Below are 23,839 nucleotides of genomic sequence, written 5' to 3' on the forward strand. Positions count from 1 at the left end.
TTTGAATACTACTTATTAAAAATTGAAACTAGAATAGCATTGCTTCAATTTAAATTACAAATGAGGAGTTCCCATTGTGGCTCAGTGGTAACAAACCTGACTGTATCTATGAATGCCTGGGTTTGATTCCTGGACCTGCTCCATGGGTTAAGGATCCAGCATTGCCCTGAGCTGCAGAATAGGTCGAAGATGCAGCTCAGATCCCATGTTGCTGTGGTTGTGGTGTGGGCCGGCACTTGCAGATCCAATTCATCCCCTAGCCTGGGAACTTCCCTACGCCTCGGGTGCAGCCCTAAAAATAAAAATTAAAAAAAATTAAAAATAATAATAGGTAAAAAATAAAATTACAAATGAGAAAAAATTGAAACTGTGCTATATGAAGTGTGAACATATTCTCTAATAAATACACACTACTTGATATTTCTCTAAGCCATTTGATGAAACTGGCAGCAGGGTATTTTTATCATTGCTTTCTTTTTATTCTCTTTGTCTATTTGGTTTGTCTTGGTAACTCCCCTACCTTATAAAGACATTGTGGTGGACGGTGAATCTGGAGTCAGGAAATCCGTGCAAATCACTTATCTCCTCTGGTTAAATGTGGGGATTGGGTGAAGAATTCCCTTCTAGATTCTTTGATTCTTATTGCTTTTCCTTTATATATAAATATATATATATAAAAGTTCTCCTTATCACTCTTTTAACCTCGCTTTACCTGAATTCCCAGTTAATAACCTGCCCTGAAGCACACTCACCAGCTTGCCTACCTAGATTTTAATACTGCAATTAGTAATTGATGGTTTCACCTAATGAGCTGTAATCTACTCTCCTGTGTAGATTTTCTAGTCAGTAGTTAGCTTAATGGCAACGTTTTAGATGTGATCTCTTGAAACTGGCATGGTTGTAACATGCAAAGCAATCCTCACCAGTTTGCTTCCATCAGAGTATTCTAGTTCTGATTTTCCTAAAACTGTGATGATGTGCCCTGCTCTGAGAAAGCACTATGCTGGACTTTCCTTTTGGTACAGCAGGTTAAGAATCCAGTATTGTCCCTGCAATAGCCCAGGTTGCTGCTGTGGCTCAGGTTTGATTCTTGGCCCAGGAACTTCCACATGCCACAGGCACAACCACGGGGAAAAAAAAGTAACATGCTTACAGATCTAAATGTTTGTTATTACATTAGGAATACCTGTTTATCTGACAAAATACCTCTATAGAATATAGAAGCATCTCTCATAATCATATAACCTTTGAAAATTGAAATACGATTTTTTTCACAGCCCTATAAGAATGCTCTATTGCTTAGAGTTTAGTGTAGTTTTTGGAGAGTCTTTTTTTGCTTTTGATTGGTTTATTAGTTGTTTTGTTTTACATCTTGTAGTTTCTGCTGTTGTTGTTTTTAATGCTTTGACATTATTGACTGTCGGTCTATGGGTTATGCCTTATGTGAACTACTGGATAAAATTTGGGGGCAATAGAGATCTTGATTCTTTCACAATTAAACTACTCATTCGGCAGATAATCTATCGAGAGCCAACTACATTAAAAACAACACTAAGTTCTATCTTAAAGGAATGTTATTGATTTACATTAGCCAATATTATCTGTAAGTAATTCAATGATATAAAACTTTATGATAACAACAGTTGTGATCAATACAAAAATGTTGTATCTATATAGTGGGTTGAATAGTGTCTGCTCCACATTTCGTGTCCACTTGGAACCTCAGAATATGCCCTTATTTGGGTATAAGATCTTCTCAGATGACTCCCTCTTTAGGTTTGATAATTTAGTTCGACAAATTGCAGAACTCAGGAAAGCAGTTCACTTGCTATGACCAGTTTATTATAAAGGAGGCATCCCAGGAACAGTCGAATGGAAGAGACATGGGCCATCAGGAGACATGGCGCTTCCATGCTTTCTCCAGCACATCATCCTCTTAGCACTTCGATGTTGTCCACCAACCCAGAAGCTCTCCAAATCACTTAGGGTTTTTTAAATTGGAAGTTGCATTACCTAGGCATGAGTAATTAAATCATTGGCCATTGGTAACTGAGCTCAATCTCTAGGCTCCTCTCCCCTCCCTGGAGGTCTAGAGCTGGAACTGAGAGTTCTAACCCTGTAATCACAAGATGGTTTCCTACCTGGACAGCTGCATGCAAAGCAATGAAACTAGAACACACCCTCACACCATGCACAAAAATAAACTCAAAATGGCTGAAAGACTTAAATATACGACAGAACACCATCAAACTCCTAGAAGAAAACATAGGCAAAACACTCTCTGACAGCAACATCATGAATATTTTCTCAGGTCAGTCTCCCAAAGCAATAGAAATTAGAGCAAAAATAAACCCATGGGACCTCATCAAACTGAAAAGATTTTGCACAGCAAAGGAAACCCAAAAGAAAACAAAAAGACAACTTTCAGAATGGGAGAAAATAGTTTCAAATGATGCAACCGACAAGGGCTTAATCTCTAGAATATACAAGCAACTTATACAACCCAACAGCAAAAAAGCCAATCAATCAATGGAAAAATGGGCAAAAGACCTGAATAGACATTTCTCCAAAGAAGATATACAGATGGCCAGCAAACACATGAGAAAATGCTCAACATCGCTGATTATAAGAGAAATGCAAATCAAAACTACCATGAGATACCACCTCACACCAGTCAGAATGGCCATCATTAATAAATCCACAAATAACAAGTGCTGGAGGGGCTGTGGAGAAAAGGGAACCCTCCTGCACTGCTGGTGGGAATGTAAACTGGTACGGCCACTATGGAGAACAGTTTGGAGATACCTTAGAAATCTATACATAGAACTTCAACATGACCCCACAATCCCACTCTTGGGCATCTATCCGGACAAAATTCTACTTAAAAGAGACATGTGCACCTGCATGTTCATTGCAGCACTATTCACAATAGCCAGGACATGGAAACAACCCAAATGTCCATCGACAGATGATTGGATTCGGAAGATGTGGTATATATACACAATGGAATACTACTCAGCCATAAAAAAGAACAAAATAATGCCATTTGCAGCAACATGGATGGAACTAGAGAATCTCATACTGAGTGAAATGAGCCAGAAAGACAAAGACAAATACCACATGATATCACTTATAACTGGAATCTAATATCCAGCACAAATGAACATCTCCTCAGAAAAGAAAATCATGGACTTGGAGAAGAGACTTGTGGCTGCCTGATGGGAGGGGGAGGAAGGGGAAGGGATCGGGAGCTTGGGGTTATCAGACACAACTTAGAATAGATTTACAAGGAGATCCTGCTGAATAGCATTGAGAACTTTGTCTAGATACTCATGTTGCAACAGAAGAAAGGGCGGGGGAAAAAAATGTAATTGTAATGTATACATGTAAGAATAACCTGACCCCCTTGCTGTACAGTGGGAAAATAAAATAAAAAAAAATTATAAAAAAAAAAAACCAAGATGGTTTCCTCTGACAACCCTCCCCCATCTGAAGCTCTAGGGGCCCGCCAAGAGTCACCTTATTAGCATAAACTCAGTTATGGTGAAAGGGGCTAGTTATGAATAAAGAAAGATGTTCCTATCACTCAGGAAATTCCCAGAGTTTTAGAAGCTCTATGTCAGGAACTGGGGACAAGAACCAAACATGTATTTCTTACTATGTCACAATTTGTTTCCCGCATGAGAAGCATTATTATTTGCTATTTCAAAGTCGTAACCACTTGAGTAAATCCAGACCCACAGGACAAACTCTGTCTGCTGTGTGCCCTCCGTTCCAGCTCACTTCCCATCGCCTTCCACACAGATGGCTCATGATCGGGAAACACCACCCTCAGTTCCCCAAACTGGGTCTACTCCTTCGGGCCCTCAAAAACTTACTTCTCTGTCTTAAACCTCCTTTCCTCACCACCTACTTCCCTGGTGGGTCCGCAACTTCCCATTTGCTCTTCATTCATCAGCTATATCACTGTAGACGGTAGGTACTGAGATCTCCTTTTGCAGTCGTGAAACCGAGGCTTAGAAAGGTCCTCTCGCCCCAGACTACTTGTGGTCATTTGATGTCTGCACAACTCCACTGCTCCCCCCTTTCGTAACTGTCACCCCTCTCACCTTGAATCCCCTCCCCTCTTAGCCTGACCCATGGAGTCTTGCCTATCCTTCCAAGTGCCACCTCCTCCATGAGATCGTCCCAGGTGAGCCCACAGCCCATTCCTTTGCTCTTTGTAAGCCCCTCCAGGCAGTTACCGTGTCTTAATCCTCTTGGTATCTCCCATGGAGATTGGCATAAGGATCTTGTACTTAGTAGGGATTCGGGTCTTCTGTTGTAGCAAATGGAATCCAACTGATGTCAGCCCCAAATCATTCCCTTTTCTACTGACGGGTCATTTTTAGGACTTCAGGGTTGCCCTAGGATTTTACTACAAAAACTCTTTGCTTACTAAACCAGCTCCATTTTGGCTTTCTTAAGGAGAAAGGGACATATAAGCCCATTACTTATAGAAGGTGTTTTATTGTATTCACCAAAAGATGATGGGGAGAAGAATGCAACAGTATAACAATGAAGGAAGGAAATGAACTAATTCCTGCTTTGAGGGAAGTTTACAACAGCTGTGCACCCAGCTGAAGGAGTGTTTTCCAAAAGCAAAACAAACAAAATGATTAATTATATGCACCAAAGCCACTAGTGAACACTTTTAAGAGAAAGGGGAATGTCCCATCACTGGAATTATCTGCGTACTCTGAATTTGAAAATGCTGCCTCAAGACCCTAAGGAGAAAAAGGGATTGTTTCCAGGGAATATTTATGTGAGAATCATTAACTCTTCTGTACGCTATTTTCTTTGAACTACAAAGAAAATGAAATGATCAGGGGGCTATTAAATGAATGAATAGTCACCAGGACTTCCAGGGATGAGAAAAGCACCATTTTGGTTCTAAGGCTTTATCTTTTTGTAAATTACTCCCTCAGACTCAATAGGATGCCATTCGTCATTTTTAAGAAATACGTTTGTTTACTTTCCAAATTTTGTTCCCAAAGAAAAGCCTGTTGCCATTATGTTCAGTTTATTGCCAAAATTGAACAAAATTCTTTAATAAAATATACGCAATAAGCTAAGATGAAGAGTAAAATGAAATTTTTCCCTATTTCAACAGATAGACTTGAAGTAATGATTGATTTAATTAGGCAAATGGGGCATGCCAATTCGAATGAAAGAGTCCCTATAGCCTTGTAAATTACAAGGTAGGGGAAGTATTTCAGCCTAGCCCCATATTTACAATTGCAGAGGTTATATAACTACCACATAAATATTGATGAAATATTTCATACGTGAAACCAGGTGCAAATGAAATAAAGGAACATTATATATATCAGGTTTATATTAGGAGGAAAATGAAGAGCTAGACATCCCCCTGCAGTGCCCATCACTGCACATCCCAGACTTCACAGAGAAGCGGGGTAAACTTGTGGTCATTCACTCTCCATGACATAAGCATCTCTGCGTGGTGATGGTTGAATGTCCGCAACTCAGTCAGGCGACCCAGGAGGCAGGCAAAATGTTGAGGATTTTCAGGCTGATGAATCTTACACAACTTTTGTAGCACCTCAAGCAGTGGTTCCTGAAGCTTCTCTACTGCCTCTCGGTCCTTTATGTATTGTCTGTCTGTTTCAAAGTTTAAAATCCAATGACAAAAAAAGTGAAAAAGCAATAATATAGCAAAATTACAGCAGTGTTACTTACAAATGCATACACTTAAAATGCATAAATTAAGTGTTCAAAGTGAGGAATTTACACACACACACATAGATACATACACACACACATGTGTATATTTTTTTTCATGGAATTACAACCAGACCAAGCTATACTGACCCCCAGAGGCCTCCCTGAATATCCTTCCAATTAATATGTAGCAGGAGAAGACTCCACATTGGATCTATTCCTTTAGCTCTAACCTTTGTTCTCTGTTGCCTGTGCTTAGTTATGCTGGTTCTGCACCTCTGTTAAAGAATTTGCATACAGTTGACAGTCCATTCTCAAGGCTTTGACCTTTAAAGGTATGACACTTTTCCATTCATATAGAGATTAAAAAGTTGCAGAACAGAGGATAATATTTGTCTTGTTAGAGATTAATGGGAATATTGTCACCAGACCTAGGTGGAGAGCTGCAAGAACAAAGGATTCTGGCACTGAGAAATTAGCAACAACCAATCACACACACACACACACACACACACACACACACACACACACACACACACACCCCGGTCTCCTTTTAGTATAAAAGAAACCTGAATTCTAACTTATAAAAGATGGTTCTTTGGGGCATTAGTCCACCATCTTCTTGGTCTGCTGGCTTTTCCAATAAAATTGCTATTCCTTGCCCCAGCAATTCATCCATTGATTTACTGGCCTGTCGTGTGAGGAGCAGTACAAGCTTGGGCTTGGTAACAAATGCACCAAGGTAACCCCTATGATGGGCATGAGCACCATTTATGGTGCATATATTCTGAGGGGTGGAATTGCTGGGTCATAGGGTATATACATGTATAACTATAGTATGTACTGCTGAAAGGCTTTTTAAATTTTTAGTTACAATTTCTCTTGATAAAACAAAGTAACAACTAGCCTCTGCCTCATTATCATGTATAAAAATGGTTTAAGGCCAACATTGTCATTAAGCTTTCCAAATCATAAACATGGCACCACATGCTTCCAGATAATTAATCAGAAAATACAAATTTTATGTACAGAGGTATTCATTTCAACATTATTTAAAACAAGAACAATAACAAATTTGGAAACATTCTGACTATCCAAACATGGTAACAACTGAGTAAATAATTGTACATTAATGCCATAGAACCTTGCACATATTACAACAAACTTTAAACAATATAATTTTTTAATAACATGGGGAAAGTACACTTAAAGACAGTATGTTCTCTATTATGTTAAAAAGTATATAATTTCATTTATGTCCTTCCTTATGTTTCAACTCCTTAGAAAAACCTTTTCTGACCACTAATGATAACAGCATTTTGCTGCCACATTATTTCCCTATACCCACATCTTTATATTTTTTATAGTATTACCACCTCCTAAAAATCACTTATTTGTTTCTTTAGTTATTGTCTTTCTCACCCTACTATAATATAAGCTCCATGTAGCTCTATCCTTTCTGTTTCTTTGCGGCTATATCCCTCAATGTTTAGAAACACGTTTAGTGCACAGGTCTTCAAAATGCAATTAATGAATGAATGACTGTGATGTTTAGAAAAAAGCTGAGAATGGGAGTCCCCATTGTGGCTCAGTGGGTTATGAGCCCTCCTAGTATCCATGAGCATACAGGTTAAATCCTTGGCCTCACTCAGTAGGTTAAGGATCTGGCGTTGCCTCAAGCTGCAGTGTAGGTCGCAGACATGGCTCAGATCCTGCATTGCTGTGGCTAGGGCCAGCAGCTGCAGCTCCAATTTGACCCCTAGCCTGGAAACTTCCCTATGCCACAGGTTTAGCCTTAAAAAGCAAAAACAAAGAAAAAAAACCCTGAAATGTTAACAATGGTTCAATTTGAGTTGGTGGAATTATAGGCCATTTTACATTCTCTTTGTTTCTGTTTTTTAGAATTTTCTTTAACATTACAACTATACTCGTGGGGGAGAGAATCGACAAATGGCATAAAAATTAAAATGTAACCTAGAAATTACCTGGAGAGAGGATAACAATTGCTGTAAGCAGAGCGTATTCTTCTTGAGTCATTTTTAATTCAGCAATACTTTTATAAAAACTGAACATAGGTGTTATATATTCATCGGAGATACCTATGGGGAAAAGTTGAAAAATCACAGAGGCATAGTAAACTGTTTGAATGACTGAAAAGTGTAAAACTATAAACACATAATATATGCACACATGTGTTACTGTTTATACCCATATGCACACATTTAAATAATGATTACATATTAAATGTCCTGGCCAAAAGCTAGGCATTGCAAAGAAGATTAGTTAACAAAATCCTCAAAATATGACCTAATTAATGATTTGCATGTCTTTGATTTGGGCAATGCCTTTCTTTTAGTTACTGCCGTGTGGAAATAAACAATGATGTTCTTGAATCGCCAAAAGAATCTCTGGACCTCACCATGTTCTAGATGGGGTTTAATTCGTCTTTTTAATATTACTGCCTATAATCAAGGCATAGATAGCATCTTAACCATTAATTACATAACCAAAAAATTATTGTTCTTCAGAAGTAAAAACAACTCTACTTAATACATGGGCTAGGGTTCTCATCAGAGTTCTGATCTCTCTCTCTGAAGTACCATCCATTGCCTAATAAGCAGTGGTACTTAGCTGTTCTCTTCAAACCTACTGTGTCCAAAAGCAAAGACACTGTGTCCTGAACCAAACTCCCCATCTTCCTCCAAATCCACTCCTTTCCTGGAGTTTCCATTTTCAGTGACTAGAATCCTCACTCACCCAATTATCTTCACCTGACAGTCAAGATCCAACCTCCTGCTAACACCAATGCCCAGTCCTGTGTATTTGACCAATTAACTCTCACTTGGTGCTCCTGCCCCTCTTCACTGTACGTGGCTGACTTAGTTTAAGTCTTTATTCCTTTTCATCCAGATTGCTGCAATTGCCTCCTCCCCAGTCCTCCTGTCTTCAGCGTGGTCCCCTTCAATCCATTCCAGGATCCCCTTTCTAAAATTCAAACCACACCTGTCTCCCCAATTCTTACAAATCTTGAAAAACTCTCCATAGCTCTTGGCATAAAAGTTGTTCCTTTTTACACAGAAAACTCCAGGACCTGTCCTCTGCCTTTACCACCACCCACTCCTCACCCACATGGTAACAATAGGAGTTCACACTTACTGAGCATTTATTATGTACTAGGCACTGTTTGAGCACTTCTTATGCTAGAATTCATTTCATCTTTCTAACCATAAAATAGGTACAGAGAAGTTAGACAACTTGCCCAAAGACACATAGCTGGTGAGAGGTGGAACCAGGATTCGAACCAAAGCTACTAGGCTTCAGTGCTAGCTCTTAATTGTGACTAAGGGGTATGATCTTTCTATCACATGGCCTTTACTCCAGCCAGGTTCAGGCACTGAGCATTCCCTAAACAATTCTCATTGCCCAGTTTTGAACATGTTCTCTCTCCTTTGAATATCCTCCTTCTCCATTCTAACTCCTCTTCATAATTTAAGATTCCTTTGTGTCCCTTCCTCCAATCATTCAATAACTATTAGTCTGGTGTCCCTTCCTCCAATCATTCAATAACTATTAGTCTGGTAGAATCCATGGTTCTACCCTAGAAGAGCTTTGCTGGGGAATTGTGCAGACAGAAAACAAAACAAAACGAAAACAAAATAAACAACAACAACAACAACAAAAACGGCTGTGATGTGACTTATGGATGTGTTAAGATGAGAATGAATTTCCCAGAATTGGTCCACACTGGATTACTGTGTTCCATCCCAAACCACACCTAAAGCCTTAGAGCTTTGGTTGAACCACACCAGGAGAAAATTGGAGTCCACATATTAAAGAGTACAATTACCATCCAATATTATACTTCCCAAGATCAGAAACCCTGAATCCTCACCTTTAGATGAATCTAAACAATGTTCTCAAACAGAATCCTTGGTCTTTCTCTCCTTGGGCAAAATAGCGCACTTCTCTCTATTTGACATTTCATTCTTCAGTGGACCCCAGTGGGCTCTCTTAACAACAGTGTCTTTGTTGAGCACCTTGGGGATGACATCATTGGAAGACTGCCCTCTACCTGGCTGTTACGGATTAAACTAAACACTCGCAACCAAATGAGATACAACTTGAAATGCAGGGGGATGGAGTCTGGCATGACTAGTTCTAATTTCCAACAAACATGGTGGTTAAGAGCCTGAGTTTCAAACCTGATCTATGATTTGGTCTTGGGCATGGTACATAAACTCTTGAAGCCTCAGCTTCTTCCTCTGTGAAATAGCATTATATGAGAAAATATAGAGCGAGTGTTTGGCACTGTGCCTGGCTCCTAGTAAACTCTCAATAAGTGTTAGAACAAATAAATCATAATAAGAACTATTATTATTGTTATTCAGGAGAATTTGGTCAACACATTAATTCCATCTTCATCTCCAATTAACCACATGTACTTTTGTGTTTACAAAGTACACAAAAAAGTACACAAAGTACACTATGTTTTTATTTTGTTTTTGCATTCTGCAGTATCCTAAGGATGAATAAACATTGACTGATCAGTGATTTGCCTCAGTATTTTTCTAGGTATTAAAGCTAAGCTAAGATCTGCATTTCTTAATAAAGCAATAATTTTTCACCTTCAAAAACTGGTGGAGTTTCCTTTGTGGCTCAGTGGTTAACAAATCTGACTAGGATCCATGAGGATGCGGGTTTGATCCCTGACCTCCATCAAAGGGTTAGGGATCCAGCATTGCCGTGAGCTGTGGTATAGGTCACATATATGGCTTGGATCCTGCCTTGCTGTGGCTGTGGTGTAAGCCAGCAGCTGCAGTTCCAATTGGACCCCTAGCCTGGGAACCTCCATGTGCCATGGGTGCAGCCCTAAAAAGCAAAAAAACAAAAAAACTACACTAATTTTGTTTACCTAAAATAACAATTCATGAATGTGCCATTATTTTAAATAGTATATGAGGCAGAGCTCCCTTCATGGTGCAGTGGAAACAAATCTGACTAGGAACCATGAGGTTTCAGGTTCAATCCCTGGCCTTGCTCAGTGGATTAAGGATCCAGCATTGCCATGAGCTGTGGTGTAGGTTGCAGACGAGACTCGAATCTGATGTTGCTGTAGCTGTGGTGTAGGCTGGTAGTTGTAGCTTTGATTCAACCCCTAGCCTGGGAACCTCCATGTGTTGCAGGTACAGCACTAAAGAGACAAAAGACCAAAAAAAAAAAAAAAAAAAAAAAAAAGAGCCTATAAATAATAAATGCATGAGAGAGGGTGGAGAAGAGGGAACCCTCCTACACTGTTGGTAGGAATCGAAGTTGGTGCAACCATTGGGAAAACAGTGTGGAGGTTCCTCAAAAAACTAAAAAACTAACTATCTAATTAACTAACTAAATAAATAAATAGTCTACGAGGTTTTGGAGATAAGACCAAAGACAACTAATCTGAAAATATTTATGAAATCATCTTTGACTACCTAATTTCCTATTTGTCTTCCTAAACCCCTCTCACCCTGCAAAAATGATACCCCCATTAGTTGTGTAGTTTCAGTTGATAACTTTTGAGGGGAAAACAAGTTAAAGTGTTTATTATGATTCTTCATCCTGTGCATGTTGTAAAGACCAACAGTGAATATAGAGAAAATGTAGAAAATAAATAGAAGGCTTTTTAAAAAATTATTCTCCTATAGGATAGGTAAACTATACACCTGCTTTTGGAATTAAGTAAATAATCAGAATTAAACATGCTGACATATAAACAAGGTGGTGTTTTAAGTATTTGTGAACCAGTAATTTCTAACATAAGCAGAGCAATAACATCATCCTGAAGAGGCAGTCTTTTCCTGTTTCCCTGCTTCTTCCTCCTTTCTGAAATGCCCTCTTAAGTCCAATTAGTTGATTTTTGGTCACAAGAGGGGGCTATTTTCTAACTTAATAACAAAGACTACCAAGGAAATGTTCACAGTTGTTAAAAAAAAAAAAAATCATTGTTTCTGCTTCTCTTTCTTGTTTCCCTTTTTTTCGAAAAAAGAAAAAGACGTCTGTGACTGATAAATTAATTGTTCAGTGGTAAGAAATAGTCTCTGAGAACATAACCACGTGATAGGATTAACACTGTGCTGTTTGATTTTAAATGTAAATGTCTTTATTTTCTAAGTAACTTTTAGCTGGGGACGAAGCTAAAGCAAGGGGTGTGTGTGTGTGTGTGTGTGTGTGTGTGTGTATGTATTATATACAAGTGCACATATTATACAAAGCATCCTCGTTAGGCTAGGACACCCTACCCATGTTTCAAGGCCAAGTTCAAATTTTGCTTTCTCTGTGGAACTCTCCCCATCACAGTGAAGCAGAATTAGTTGCTCCCTTCTCTATGTTCATTTTTATTGCTCCTCTGACAATTCATATCTCTCCCCACACTAGAGTATGAAATACTATATGTGTTTTATAAGAATGGGAGTCGACTGCTGAATTCCAGTGTCTGGCACACTCTTTGGCCAGTCAGGATGTTCTTTACTCCTCTCTGTATCCTTAGTGACTAGCATCCTACTGGAGACACAGCAGGAGATTAGTAAATGCTTGTTAAATTAGGCAATATTACTATGTTTTGTTTGTTCCTATCGATGACAATGACGGTAGCATAGGTGTGAGATGTGATGGGGAAAGGATGCCATCGAGACAATGGAAGCATTCTCTTGGTGCTAAGAGATTGGATTTTAGTCTCTGTTTCGATTGCTAACCTCTACTCAGTGAGTCATTTGTGCCATACTGTTGGCCTTGAGTAAAAAGCCACATCAGCAATTCAAAAAATAACAACTTTCAATGTCAAATATCTAAGATTTATTTATTTCATAAATAACATACTTTCTGCTAGTCCTAGGGGCTAAAAGTTACCTTAGGAAGATGGTGCTCAGGAGTTGTCAGGGTTTGGACTGTCAAGTTCCAGATTCATCTCAATAAAAATTCACCAATTTTTATGCACCCCATTGGTGCCAGGTACTGTGATAGGGCTGGGAACAATCCTCAAGTAGTTTACAGATTAAGATATCAGAAATACACAATGTCCCAAACTGGTCAAGTGTAAAAGGCTTGGGGAGTACTGCAGAGAGACAATGGCAAAACTGATATTTGTGTCACTTTAATACTTCCTCTTACTTTGAAGAGGTTTCTTCCTATAATTTGACCCCGAAAATTGCCCACGCCAAAATTATCACGTGACCCCTTTGAAAAGCAACATTGAGAGGTGGTAAGAATTCTAACGTTTAAGAATTAGCCTGTCCTATAAATAGTCTGTCATTTGTTTCTATACCTTTCTAACATTTCTTTCAGAGACAGTCTATGAACTGATTATCAGCTTACCTCTGCCTCGTTAGAACATTTAGTTCATATAATTGTTTTCATGTTGTGCAAGTTTCCAAGTTTAAAGCAGCAAAATGATACTACATTTTTAAAGAGTAGAAAAAATAAGCCCAGCATACTACATACAGTATATGTATTTTACTACGCTACTGTAAACTAGCTACAGCTTCATTCTGCTAGTAAGAATCTCTCCTTCCTCTGACCTCATTGTCCCTATTCATTTTATGTGCTTAAAAGCAATTTCAAATTGCTAGCTGCTGATTATGCTTGCTCATTCAACCAAAGGACAGGAACCATGTCTTACTGGGTCTTTATATTCCCTACCAGGTGACAGTTGGGCAAATACTAGATCTTAGTGAGTGACAGCAGCAACGGATAGATATAATGCTGGGGAGTTCCCATTGTGGTGCAGCGGAAATGAATTCCCTGGCCTCCTTCAATGGGTCAGGGATCCAGCAGGGCCATGAGCTGTGGCACAGGTCACAGACGCAGCTAGGATCCTGTGTTGCTGTGGTTGTGGTGTAGGCCAGGAGCACACCTCCAATGTGACACCTAGCCTGCAGATACAGCCCTAAAAAGCACCCCCCCCCCAAAAAAAAAGAAAAGAAAAGAAAAAGAAAAGAAATAATGCTGGTCTTTGAGTAGAATACCTGTGTTCTCCTGGCAGTCTAACGGTTAGCTATCAGACCTTGGGCAGACAATCTAGCCTATCAAAGCCTGTTTTCCCATCTACAAAATAGGAGCATAGCACTCAATGACCCTTTAAGGGCTATTGGAAACACTAACAAGATGATACATGTAAAAGCAAACCATTCCAAAATCGCAAGATTTATTGTCGTCCTGATAAACATCTAGTGAATTGAGTACTTCACTTATGTCGGTGGTGGGGAATCAAAAAAAGGTCCAAAAATACTAAAAATGTCAGAGGTTATTTGTATCTGAAGTGAACATAGCAGATCAAGTTGTTCTGTTAAGGCTGTGAGATGTTATTGCTCATTTCCTTAATGTTAAAATGTAAACTCATTCAGTGTTAGAAGCCCTTTTCAGTTCTATTGTATTTTATGGCATCATAGGATTATTCCTATTTTTATTACAAATTCCAGCTTATAAACATATTTTGCATAATATCACATGGAGTAAAAAAAAATGTTGCGCTAGAGCTATGTAGAAGCAACTCAACCTTAGGTCGTGTCAGATACATGTTCTGAAGCCTCAACTCACACAAATAAACACTTATTAAGTAAACGTATCTGAGGAGACAGTATCTTTGTGTACACAATGGGATTTTAATAATAGCAAACAAAGAGGATGAATTTGAAGAACAAGAACTTTCACATTTAAATTCTCTAAAGCGTTCTGTAGGCTTAAATGGGGTACCTTTGCAACGTCATGTTATTCTGGAATTGAATGTACAAGAGAAATAAGAACCTGTTATATTTGCATGAAAATAAAAAGTTATTCTGAAAGGTCATCTTGCAAGATCAGATTTTTCTGGGGTGTGGGGAAGAGGCAATGTTCTGAAAATCCACGGGGAGAAGCAAATTCATAAATATTAATAAATGGATGCATCATTATAGATAATAAAAAACAAAGCCGCATTGTGAGTTTGGATGGTTTTCATTGTCACAATATGCGGTTGATGTTTGGGTGAAGTATCTAATGAGCTGGAGGCATGCATATTTATTTACACAGATTGTGTTCTGGCAAACTTCATTCTTGAACTTTTCTGAAACTTGCAGTATCACATGTTCTGAAACTTATGTCATCAAACAAGGTTCTTTTCTTTTTGATCATTATATATTTTTAACCTGCAAGACTTTCACAATTTATCACTTACATATTGCCCTGGTCTCTTTATCAAGACCTGCTTCTTGTCTCAATTCCTCCAAACCTTCCTTCACATTACTGCTAGAAAGGTCTTTCTATGGTGTGCCCGTGGTCACATCACAGCTGCTTAGAATATTACCCAAACTTCCCATTACCTAAGAACGATTTAGGCCACTTTGCGGCATTCAGCGTCCATAATAATGTAGCAAATACTACACTTTCAACCCCACAAATATTATTTTCCAACAACATAGAGGTATTTGTGAGTCCTATCTATGGATGCTCTCTCGTTTCTCCACATCTTTGCACTTGCAATTTTTATATTATTATAGTCTACTGGCTATATCCCTTGGAATGCCTTTCTCAGACTTGGGGGGCTTGACAAGTTGCTAATCATCCTCCATGATTCAACTGTCAACTTTGCATGTCTTTTCTGACTCACAGGAAGACAAGCACATCTTTCTGCTTCACTTCCCTTACAATTCCTATTACACAGCACATTGATCTGGAACCATTTGCTTGCACCCTTTCCCCACTAACTGTGAGCTCCTAGATGCATTCTCATCTCCACAACCTCCATAACATTACAGTGCCTGGTACAAAGCAAGTCTCCAATGTGAATAGAAAGACCTCCTATTAAGTGACTGTTGGTTAGTAACTCTGCATCTCTCCCTCCTCATCAATAGGCCAAAAGTTTCGGTTAAGCAAGACGGATAGACTCTAGAGGTCTTCTGCACAACACTGAACCCACAGTCACCAATACTGCATTGTACACTTGACATTTTATCAAGAGGGTAGATATGTTAAAAAGTTCTCACCACAACTTTTTAAAACAAAATCGGGATGCTCCAGTAGTTGCCTGAGTGACTGGCTAGACCACCAGTCAGAAAAATTAAATTATTTCATAGAAGAAAAGCAGATTTATAAAACTGGATGGTACCGTGGTGGTTACCTGATTCCCTTTTTCCTTACCCCTGAGCCTCCTGGAGACACATACACACACTATACATTAAGGCCCAAAACAGGTAAGTAATAAAATCTGTCCAGGACAAGAGTCCATCTTTCTTGACAATACACTGTCTTTCAAAGGGTGAAAAGCTGTGACCATATGTTTCTCAGAACCTTTCCCACCTCTCCATTTTTCTCCTGGTAGGACAGCCTTAAAAAACCTTGCCTCCTTACAGGTGTTCCCCATCCTAGCTTGTCCTAATATTGCTGGAAGAGTTGTGGAGTATAATTTTGACACTTTATCTCCCCTGCTCAAAAATCTTCAATGGCTCCCCATTACTTAGGAATAAACGATTAAAGCTTTAACCCAGCATTCCAGCCCAACCCACCACACTCAACCATTTGATTCTGATATTTTATTTCATTTACCTTCAATGTAATATTTCATCTGATCCTACTCGACTGTTGATTCTCCCTTGTGAGCATTCTTTCTTGACTCAATCCTGTATTTACTGTTACTTCTGTCCTGTATCTCCCCCCCCAACCCCCGATGTACACATCAAATATCCTTCAGCTCAAATGCCAAGGAAACCTTTCCAGAGCTCTCCCAACTACAAGTCATTTCTCCCTCACTTCTTCCCTTCCGTGTTTTATTATAATGACCTATGTATACAGTCATCTCTTCCCATTAGACTGTAAGTTTTCTAGGGCAAGGAACAGACCTGATTCCTCTCTTGATTATCACCATAGTACCTTGCCCTTTAATAATTGTTAAGCCAACCAGTCAGTGGATATATAAGACTAATGCATCTTTTTAAAATGTGTATTTTTAAAAATCTACTAGTGATGCTAATTATGCTTCAAGCTTTAACCAAGAGGAGAAAACATAATGGCTATGGGAACACTGCTTTTTTAAAAAAAAAAAAGTAATTTTCAAATTTTCATTTATTTTACTTATATCACAGATGCAGAACTGCTGGAAAACTTTTCCTCCTATCTCTATTCTAAAACATTGGTTTTAGGAGTTCCCATGTGGTTAAGGATCCAGCATTGTCATTGCAATGGGTTGGGTGGCTGCTATGGTACAGGTTTGATCCCTGGCCCAGGAACTTCTATATGCTGTGGGAATGATCAAAAATAAATAAATAAAAAATAAAACATTGGTTTTATAAGCATTTAAACTTGTTCCAATCAGGCATGGAATGAAAATACTTTAGGAATAAATGAGTTTGAGAAGTCATTTCATCTCATTCCCTCCCCTCCCAACCCATCAATGTCTCAGGAAAATAAGAATTTATTCTATGTGAAGGATCTCCTAAGATAAATTGCACAGAATTCCTGGTAATTCATTCAGAAGTTCCATGACTCTCCCCATCGCAGTATTCCTCAATAGTAAGTTAAACTGAGTTATTTATGCATTATTTCATTTTATCTCTTGAGAGATAGTGTAGTGTAGTGCTTAAGACATGTGGCTTCTAAAGTCAGACTTCCTACCTATTTCCGGAAAAGTTATTTAACTAGTCTCTGTTTCAGTTTTCTCATCTATAAAGTGGGAATAGCAATAGAACTGATTTCACAGGATTTTTATGAGGATATGATGAAATAATATCATAAAGTATTTAGAACAGTGTCTAAAACCTAATAAATGATGTGTAAATATTGTGCTACTAGCATTATTTCTTCTTATTTCACTTTGAATAGAAATGAATAGTAGTTTGATACAAAGTCATTCATAGCTGAAGGTTTTGAATACATGAATCTTTTTCTAGACTGAATAATCCCAGATACTTTACGCTATTTTAAAAACCAGGCTAATTTTCCAATCTTTAAATAATTCCTCCTCTGGTCCTTCATCTTAATGCAGTCAAAAAGAGTATTTTTTGGTATCTGGCTATCACAACAAGAATTTTTGAACCAAGTAGCTAACTTCCTATCTATTTAACACTTCTCTTTTTAGTGTTATTCTACATGCTACTCACAATGGGCCTATAACTGTATGAGGGTCCGGCCTTCATGGGATGTACAAATTCCTACTTGCAGAACAAACTCTTCTTACCATTAACCACATCACTCACCACTCTTTCGAATTCTTTCTTCCAATAGGTCAGTATGTCCAGCCGGAAGTTTCCTATTGAAAATCTCAGCTGAACGGAGAAACATAGCTTCAACTGCAGATCCTTTCAGCAAAGCAATCTGATCTTCGTGGTCCAATGTCTGAAATCCTGAGTGAAGATGATAATAAAATCCATATCAAAAAGTTGTGAATGTTGCATAATTATATCTCATCATCTCTGTTGATCAAACATTTCCATAAAGTGATTTTGCAATTTTTTTAAAGATTGGGCTGTCAAGGTGACTCAATAAGTATCTATTATACGCTCTCAGATAGAAGCTGACTTTCATCTTTGTTGAGTGGGATTTGTTTAACAAGTTGGGCAAAAGAGGGTATCAAGTCCTGGCCAAATATACATCCTTATATATTATGGAAGAGACAGGCTGATTGAGATGAAATAATCCTCAGAAGTTGGGGACAAAGCTGTTTTCACTGAGCCATTATTTTAGTCCCATCTAGTCATATCGGAGAGGTTCACCGCTGAAGAATGGAAACACCTACAAGCCAGAAAAACGTTTATGGATAGTCAGAGGTTTAAATGAAAATTTGGCCAAATCACAAGTCTTTAGTCAAGATTAAGAATGGAAGCGAGCCCCCTCCCCCCAAAAAAACCTTATCAGGGCCATGTCGAGGTATATGCTCTGAGCTCAGCACTGCAAATGCAGGGTAGGGAAAAATCAGAGAAATATGAGAAAGAATTGATGACCTAAAAGAATACAACACTTTCGGGAAAATTCAGAGTCCTCAACAGCCTCTCTGACCTCATTTCCTCCTTCGCCACCTCCTCCTCAGCCACTGTACTCCAAATACACTGACCCCTGGCTCTGCTGTGAACACACAAGTCTGATTTTGCCTCAGGGTATATGCGCTTCCCCAGCTCTCCCCATTCCTCACTCACTCACTACACTCAGGTCTCGGCTTCAAGCTGACCCTACCTAAAATAGTACTCCCAGGAGCTCCTGCTGTGGCTTAACAGTAACAAACCCAACTAGGATCCATGAGGACACAGGTTTAATCCCTGACCTTGCTCAGTGGGTTAAGGATCTGGCATTGCTGGGAGCTGTGATGTAGGTCACAGACATGGCTCAGATCCTGTGTTGCTGTAGCCGTGAGCTGGCAGCTATAGCTCCGATTCAACTCCTAGTCTTTGAACTTCCATATGCCATGGGTGCAGCCCTAAAAAAAAGACAAAACAAAATGGTACTCCCCAGTACTCACTAGTCCCTACATTATAAGTTTATTTGTTAATTGTATGCCATCTCTCCTGGAGTACAAACTTCTTGGAGACAGAAACTTTGCCTGTTTTATTCAGTTTTGTGTCCCAAGTGCCTGGCATATGACTGGCGACATGGTGTCTGCGAGGATGCAGGTTCAATCCCTGGCCTCACTCAGTAGGTTAAGGGTCTGGTGCTGTCACAAGCTGTGGCAAAGGTCACAGATGTGGCTTGGATCTGGCATTGCTGTGGCTGTAGTGTAGACCAGCAGCTGCAGATCCAATTCGACCCCTAGCCTGGAAACTTTCATGTGCCACAGGTGCGGCCCTAAGAAGAAAAAAAGAAAGAAAAATAATTATTTGTTGATGAGTTCCCATCGTGGCGCAGTGGTTAACGAATCCGACTAGGAACCATGAGGTTGCGGGTTCGATCCCTGCCCTTGCTCAGTGGGTTAATGATCCGGCGTTGCCGTGAGTTGTGGTGTAGGTCACAGATGTGGCTCAGATCTGGCATTGCTGTGGCTCTGGCGTAGGCTGGCAGCTACAGCTCGAATTCGACCCCTAGCCTGGGAACCTCCCGATGATGCGGGTATGGCCCTAAAAAGACATACAAAAAAAAAAAAAAAAGACAAAAAAAGAATTATTTGTTGAATAATTTAAGACTGACTGAATGAATGGAAAATAAACACAAACTCACATGCATATATGTACACACACACAAAACACAAATAGAGATAAACTAGCGCCATCAGGGTCTAAATGTCCTAGAAAAGCATTAAATAGCAATGGAGTTCAGAGAAGAGAGTAATGCTAAGGATTGAACATCACTACCTAGATGGTAGGCCTTCAAAAAACACTTGCTCAATGAATAAATTAAAGAACTGAAAACATACAGTCCATTAGTAGTGATTATTTGAATAAATTGTGGTAGATCCATAGGATGGAAATATAAAATAAGGTCTCTAAAATCAGATTGCCTGGAGTAAAATTCTATGTCTGACACTTGCTATCTTTACGGTCTTGGAAAACGTATTCAATTTCCTAATGACTCAGTTCCCTCATCTCCAAGAGACAGATTATAAAAGTACCTACCTCTTAGGCTAGGTATAAGTATTAATAAGACAACCATATTAAATGCTTAGCACAGCTCTTGACATACAGCAAATACTTAAATAATGTTAATTATTATTACAATGGAATACTATGCAACTGCTAAAACCATATATACACATGGAGATGACAGATGTTAAAGAAAAAGATACTCCAAAACGAATATGTAATGTATGACTCACATGTTAAAAAAGTCTATGTAGGTGTATGTGTGATGTGCAGAGATTAAAAAATATGAAAAAATTAAACCAGATTGCCTTTTTTTTTCCTTTGGTCTTTTTAGGGCCACACCCGCATCATCTGGAGGTTCCCAGGCTAGGGGTCGAATTTGAGCTGTATCTGCTGGCCTACACCACAGACACAGCAACGCTAGATCCGAGCCACATGTGTGGCCTACACCACAGCTCACGGCAATGCCAGATCCTTAACCCACTGAGCGAGGCCAGGGATCGAACCCGAAACCTCATGGTTCCCAGTCAGATTCATTAACCACTGAGCCACGATGCAAACTCCTCCCATCAGACTTCTATCAATGGTTTCCCATAATAAAAATGATATACATGGCTATGAAGGAGGCTTTAATTTTCTGCTCCATATATTTCTGCACTGTTTGAATGCCATCATTGAATTATTTACAGTGAGCACCAATTTATTTGGAGTTTTTGTATATAAAACTTTAGAAATGTGGTGAAGGATTCCCTTTTTGCATGCCTTCCAAGGTGATCCAGATCTGTGAGGCATTATTTTAAGGATGTTTGGAAAGGTCTCTGGTAGGACTTTTTATCAAGGTCCATTAATCTTTTAAATCTATTCCCTCTATCGATAAGCAAATATTTAAGTTCCTTTCTATTATTTGTATTTTTCCCAAGTATAAAATCAGATAGTGAGAGTGAAAAAATAGGCTAGGCTTTTTCAAACTGTACGCCCTGTCTCCCTCCTACCTCAAATTCTGAATCACTCTCTTAGAAGGCATGCCCCTTTGTCTTCATAAAATATAATCTAGAAACTTAAATCAGTCCTAAAGTCTCATTTGCACCTCAGTACCACAAATGCCTGAGAGCAGCAGAACCTCTTTAAGTAGCAATTTTGCTGTAACCATCTCTTTTTCCATTGATAATGAATAACCTTTCCCTGTTCTGAGAACTTAAGTCTTTTCTGACCTTTCACACACAAAAAAAAAATACAAATAAAATAATAAATAAATAAACTGTCACTACTTTAGAGAATCTAAGAGCTCTTTTGAGGGTATAGCCATGCTGCGTTCCAGCACCCTGGACAGTGCCCGGCACAGGTTATGCTCAATGAAAGGCTGAAAGGAATGACTCAACAGGGTCTTTCACAAAATACCCTTTCATATTGCTAGTACATCACAATTATTACTATACATAATAATGTCATTTCTATAATTATCATTCAAATAATTTTTTCTGGAGTACCCATTGTGGCTCAGCAGGTTAAGAACCCCACTAGTATCCATGAGGATGTAGGTTCAATCCCTGGCCTCACTCACTGGGTTGAGGATCCCACTACTCAAGTTGCAGTGTAGATCACAGACGCGGTTTGGATCCCACATTACTGTGTCTGTGGCATAAGGCTGCAGCTCCAATTTGACCCTTAGCCTAGGAACTTCCATGTGCCACATGGAAATAATAATTTTAAAATAATAATTTTAAAAATAATAATTAAAATATAATGTTTTTCTTTCTTGAGGTTCTTTTTTGCCTTTTATTTCCTGCTATACTTTAGATTTTTTTTCTTCTACTTTACTTATTAAACATGCACTAATCATACTTTTTTTCTCCCTCAGGATCTTTTGGGATGGAATTGTACTTTTCCATTTCCTCAGGTTTAAGCAATGGAAATGAAGAGGTACAAGACTATACAATGGAGAAAAAAACTCTTCAGCAAGTGGTATTGGGAAAGTGGAACAGCTACATATAAATCAATGAAGTTAGAACACAAAATAAATTCAAAATGACCTAAAAGACTTAAATATAAGACATGAAACCATAAAACTCCTAGAAGAGAGCATAAGCAAAACAGTCTCTGCCATAAATCATACCAGCATTTTCCTGAGTCAGTCTCCCAAGGCAAGAGAAATAAAAGCAAAAATAAACAAATAGGACCTAATCAAACATACAAGCTTTTGTACAGCAAAGAAAACCATAAACAAAATAAAAAGATAACTTACAGAAAAGAGAAAATACTTGCAAATGAGGTAACAAACAAGGGCTTAATTTCCAAATTATATAAACAACTCATTCATCTCAATGACAAAACAAATAACCCAACTGAAAAATGGGCAGAAGACCTAAATAGAAATTTCTCCAAAGAAGACATACAGATGGTCAACAGGCAGATGAAAAGATGCTCAACATTTCAGATTATTAAAGAAATGAAAATAAAAACTGCAATGAGGTATCACCTCACTCATTGTGGTCAGAATGGCCAGAATGGCCATCATTGCAAAGTTTATAAATAACAAATGCTAGAGAGGGTGTGGAGAAAAGGAATCCTTCTACACTGGTGGTGGGAATATAAATTGTTGCAGCCACTATGGAAAACTGTGTGTAGGTTTCTCAAGAAACTAAAAATAGAGCTACCATATGATCCTGCAATCCCACTCCTGGGCATACATCCAGACAAAACCATAATTTGAAAAGGTTCATGCACCCTTAATGTTCATTGCAGCACTGCTTACAATAGTCAAGACATGGAAGAAACTTAAATGCCCACTGATAGAGGAATGGATAAAGAATATATAGTACATATATACAATGAAATAGTACTCAGCCATAAAAAGAATGAAATAATGCCCTTTGTAGCAATATGAATGGATTTAGATATTATCATATTAAGTAAATCATGAAGAGAAAGACAAATATCATATGATATCACTTATATGTGGAATCTAAAATATGACACAAATGAACTTATCTATGAAACCGATACTGACTCACAGACTTAGAGAACAGACTTGTGGTTGTAGGAGTGGAGGTGCGTGGAATAGGGAAGGATTGGGAGTTAGGGATTAGCAGATGCAAACTATTATACACTGAATGGATAAACAACAAGGTCTTATTGTACTGCACAGGGAACTATATTCAATACACTGTGATAAACCATAATGAAAAGAATTATGAAAAAGATTGTATATATGTATACCTGAATCACTCCTCTATACAGTAGAAATTAACACATTGTAAAAACAATACTTCAATAAAATAAAATTTTAAAAAAGAAATAGGTAAGATATTTCCATTGCTTTCAGATAAGCTACCTTCTTATGGATAAGATTCTTTTTGGTCTTCAATTATTTCTTGGTTCAATACCAACTGACCATTTGAACCGAAAAACTTTTTTTTCTGTAAACAATCAAGAAGGCCATATTCCTCCTTTCCCAATTCTTCCCCCCACAGTTTTTACTCTTGTGCAATCTTATTTTTGATCAAGATAGCCTTCAGCTAAATTAGCATATAACAAATTAAGTTTCTCTTCCATTGTTAATAAAGAAATGAGAGAATATTAATGTTTCAATGATAACGAGAACTTTCTCCTCA

General features: G+C 38.4%; 1 protein-coding gene across 26 annotated transcripts in view; it reads right to left on the bottom strand.

The window, feature by feature from the left end:
• Positions 1–4,489: 4,489 nt before the first annotated feature.
• NR1H4 (nuclear receptor subfamily 1 group H member 4) overlaps positions 4,490–23,839 on the bottom strand; it is a 124,365-nt gene continuing 105,015 nt past the window's right edge. For 22 of the 26 annotated variants that reach the window (XR_014845146.1, XR_014845147.1, XR_014845149.1 and 19 more), the window contains 3 exons: positions 17,919–18,065; positions 7,707–7,820; positions 4,490–5,661 (listed from right to left, as the gene is read on the bottom strand). Coding sequence is in view for 18 of the 26 variants with exons in the window: in XM_021090933.2 (XP_020946592.2) it covers positions 5,423–5,661; positions 7,707–7,820; positions 17,919–18,065 (500 nt within the window). In the remaining 8 variants the exon portion in view is untranslated. The remainder of the gene's footprint in view (positions 5,662–7,706; positions 7,821–17,918; positions 18,066–23,839) is intronic. The other 4 variants (XR_014845151.1, XR_014845150.1, NM_001287412.2 and 1 more) reach the window with 3 other exon arrangements.

This window comes from Sus scrofa, chromosome 5, assembly GCF_054392235.1.
Source record: "Sus scrofa isolate SSC_HxYL_T2T_F1_AM1 chromosome 5, Sscrofa_HxYL_maternal_Yorkshire_Landrace_v2.0, whole genome shotgun sequence".
Lineage (NCBI taxonomy): Eukaryota > Metazoa > Chordata > Mammalia > Artiodactyla > Suidae > Sus > Sus scrofa.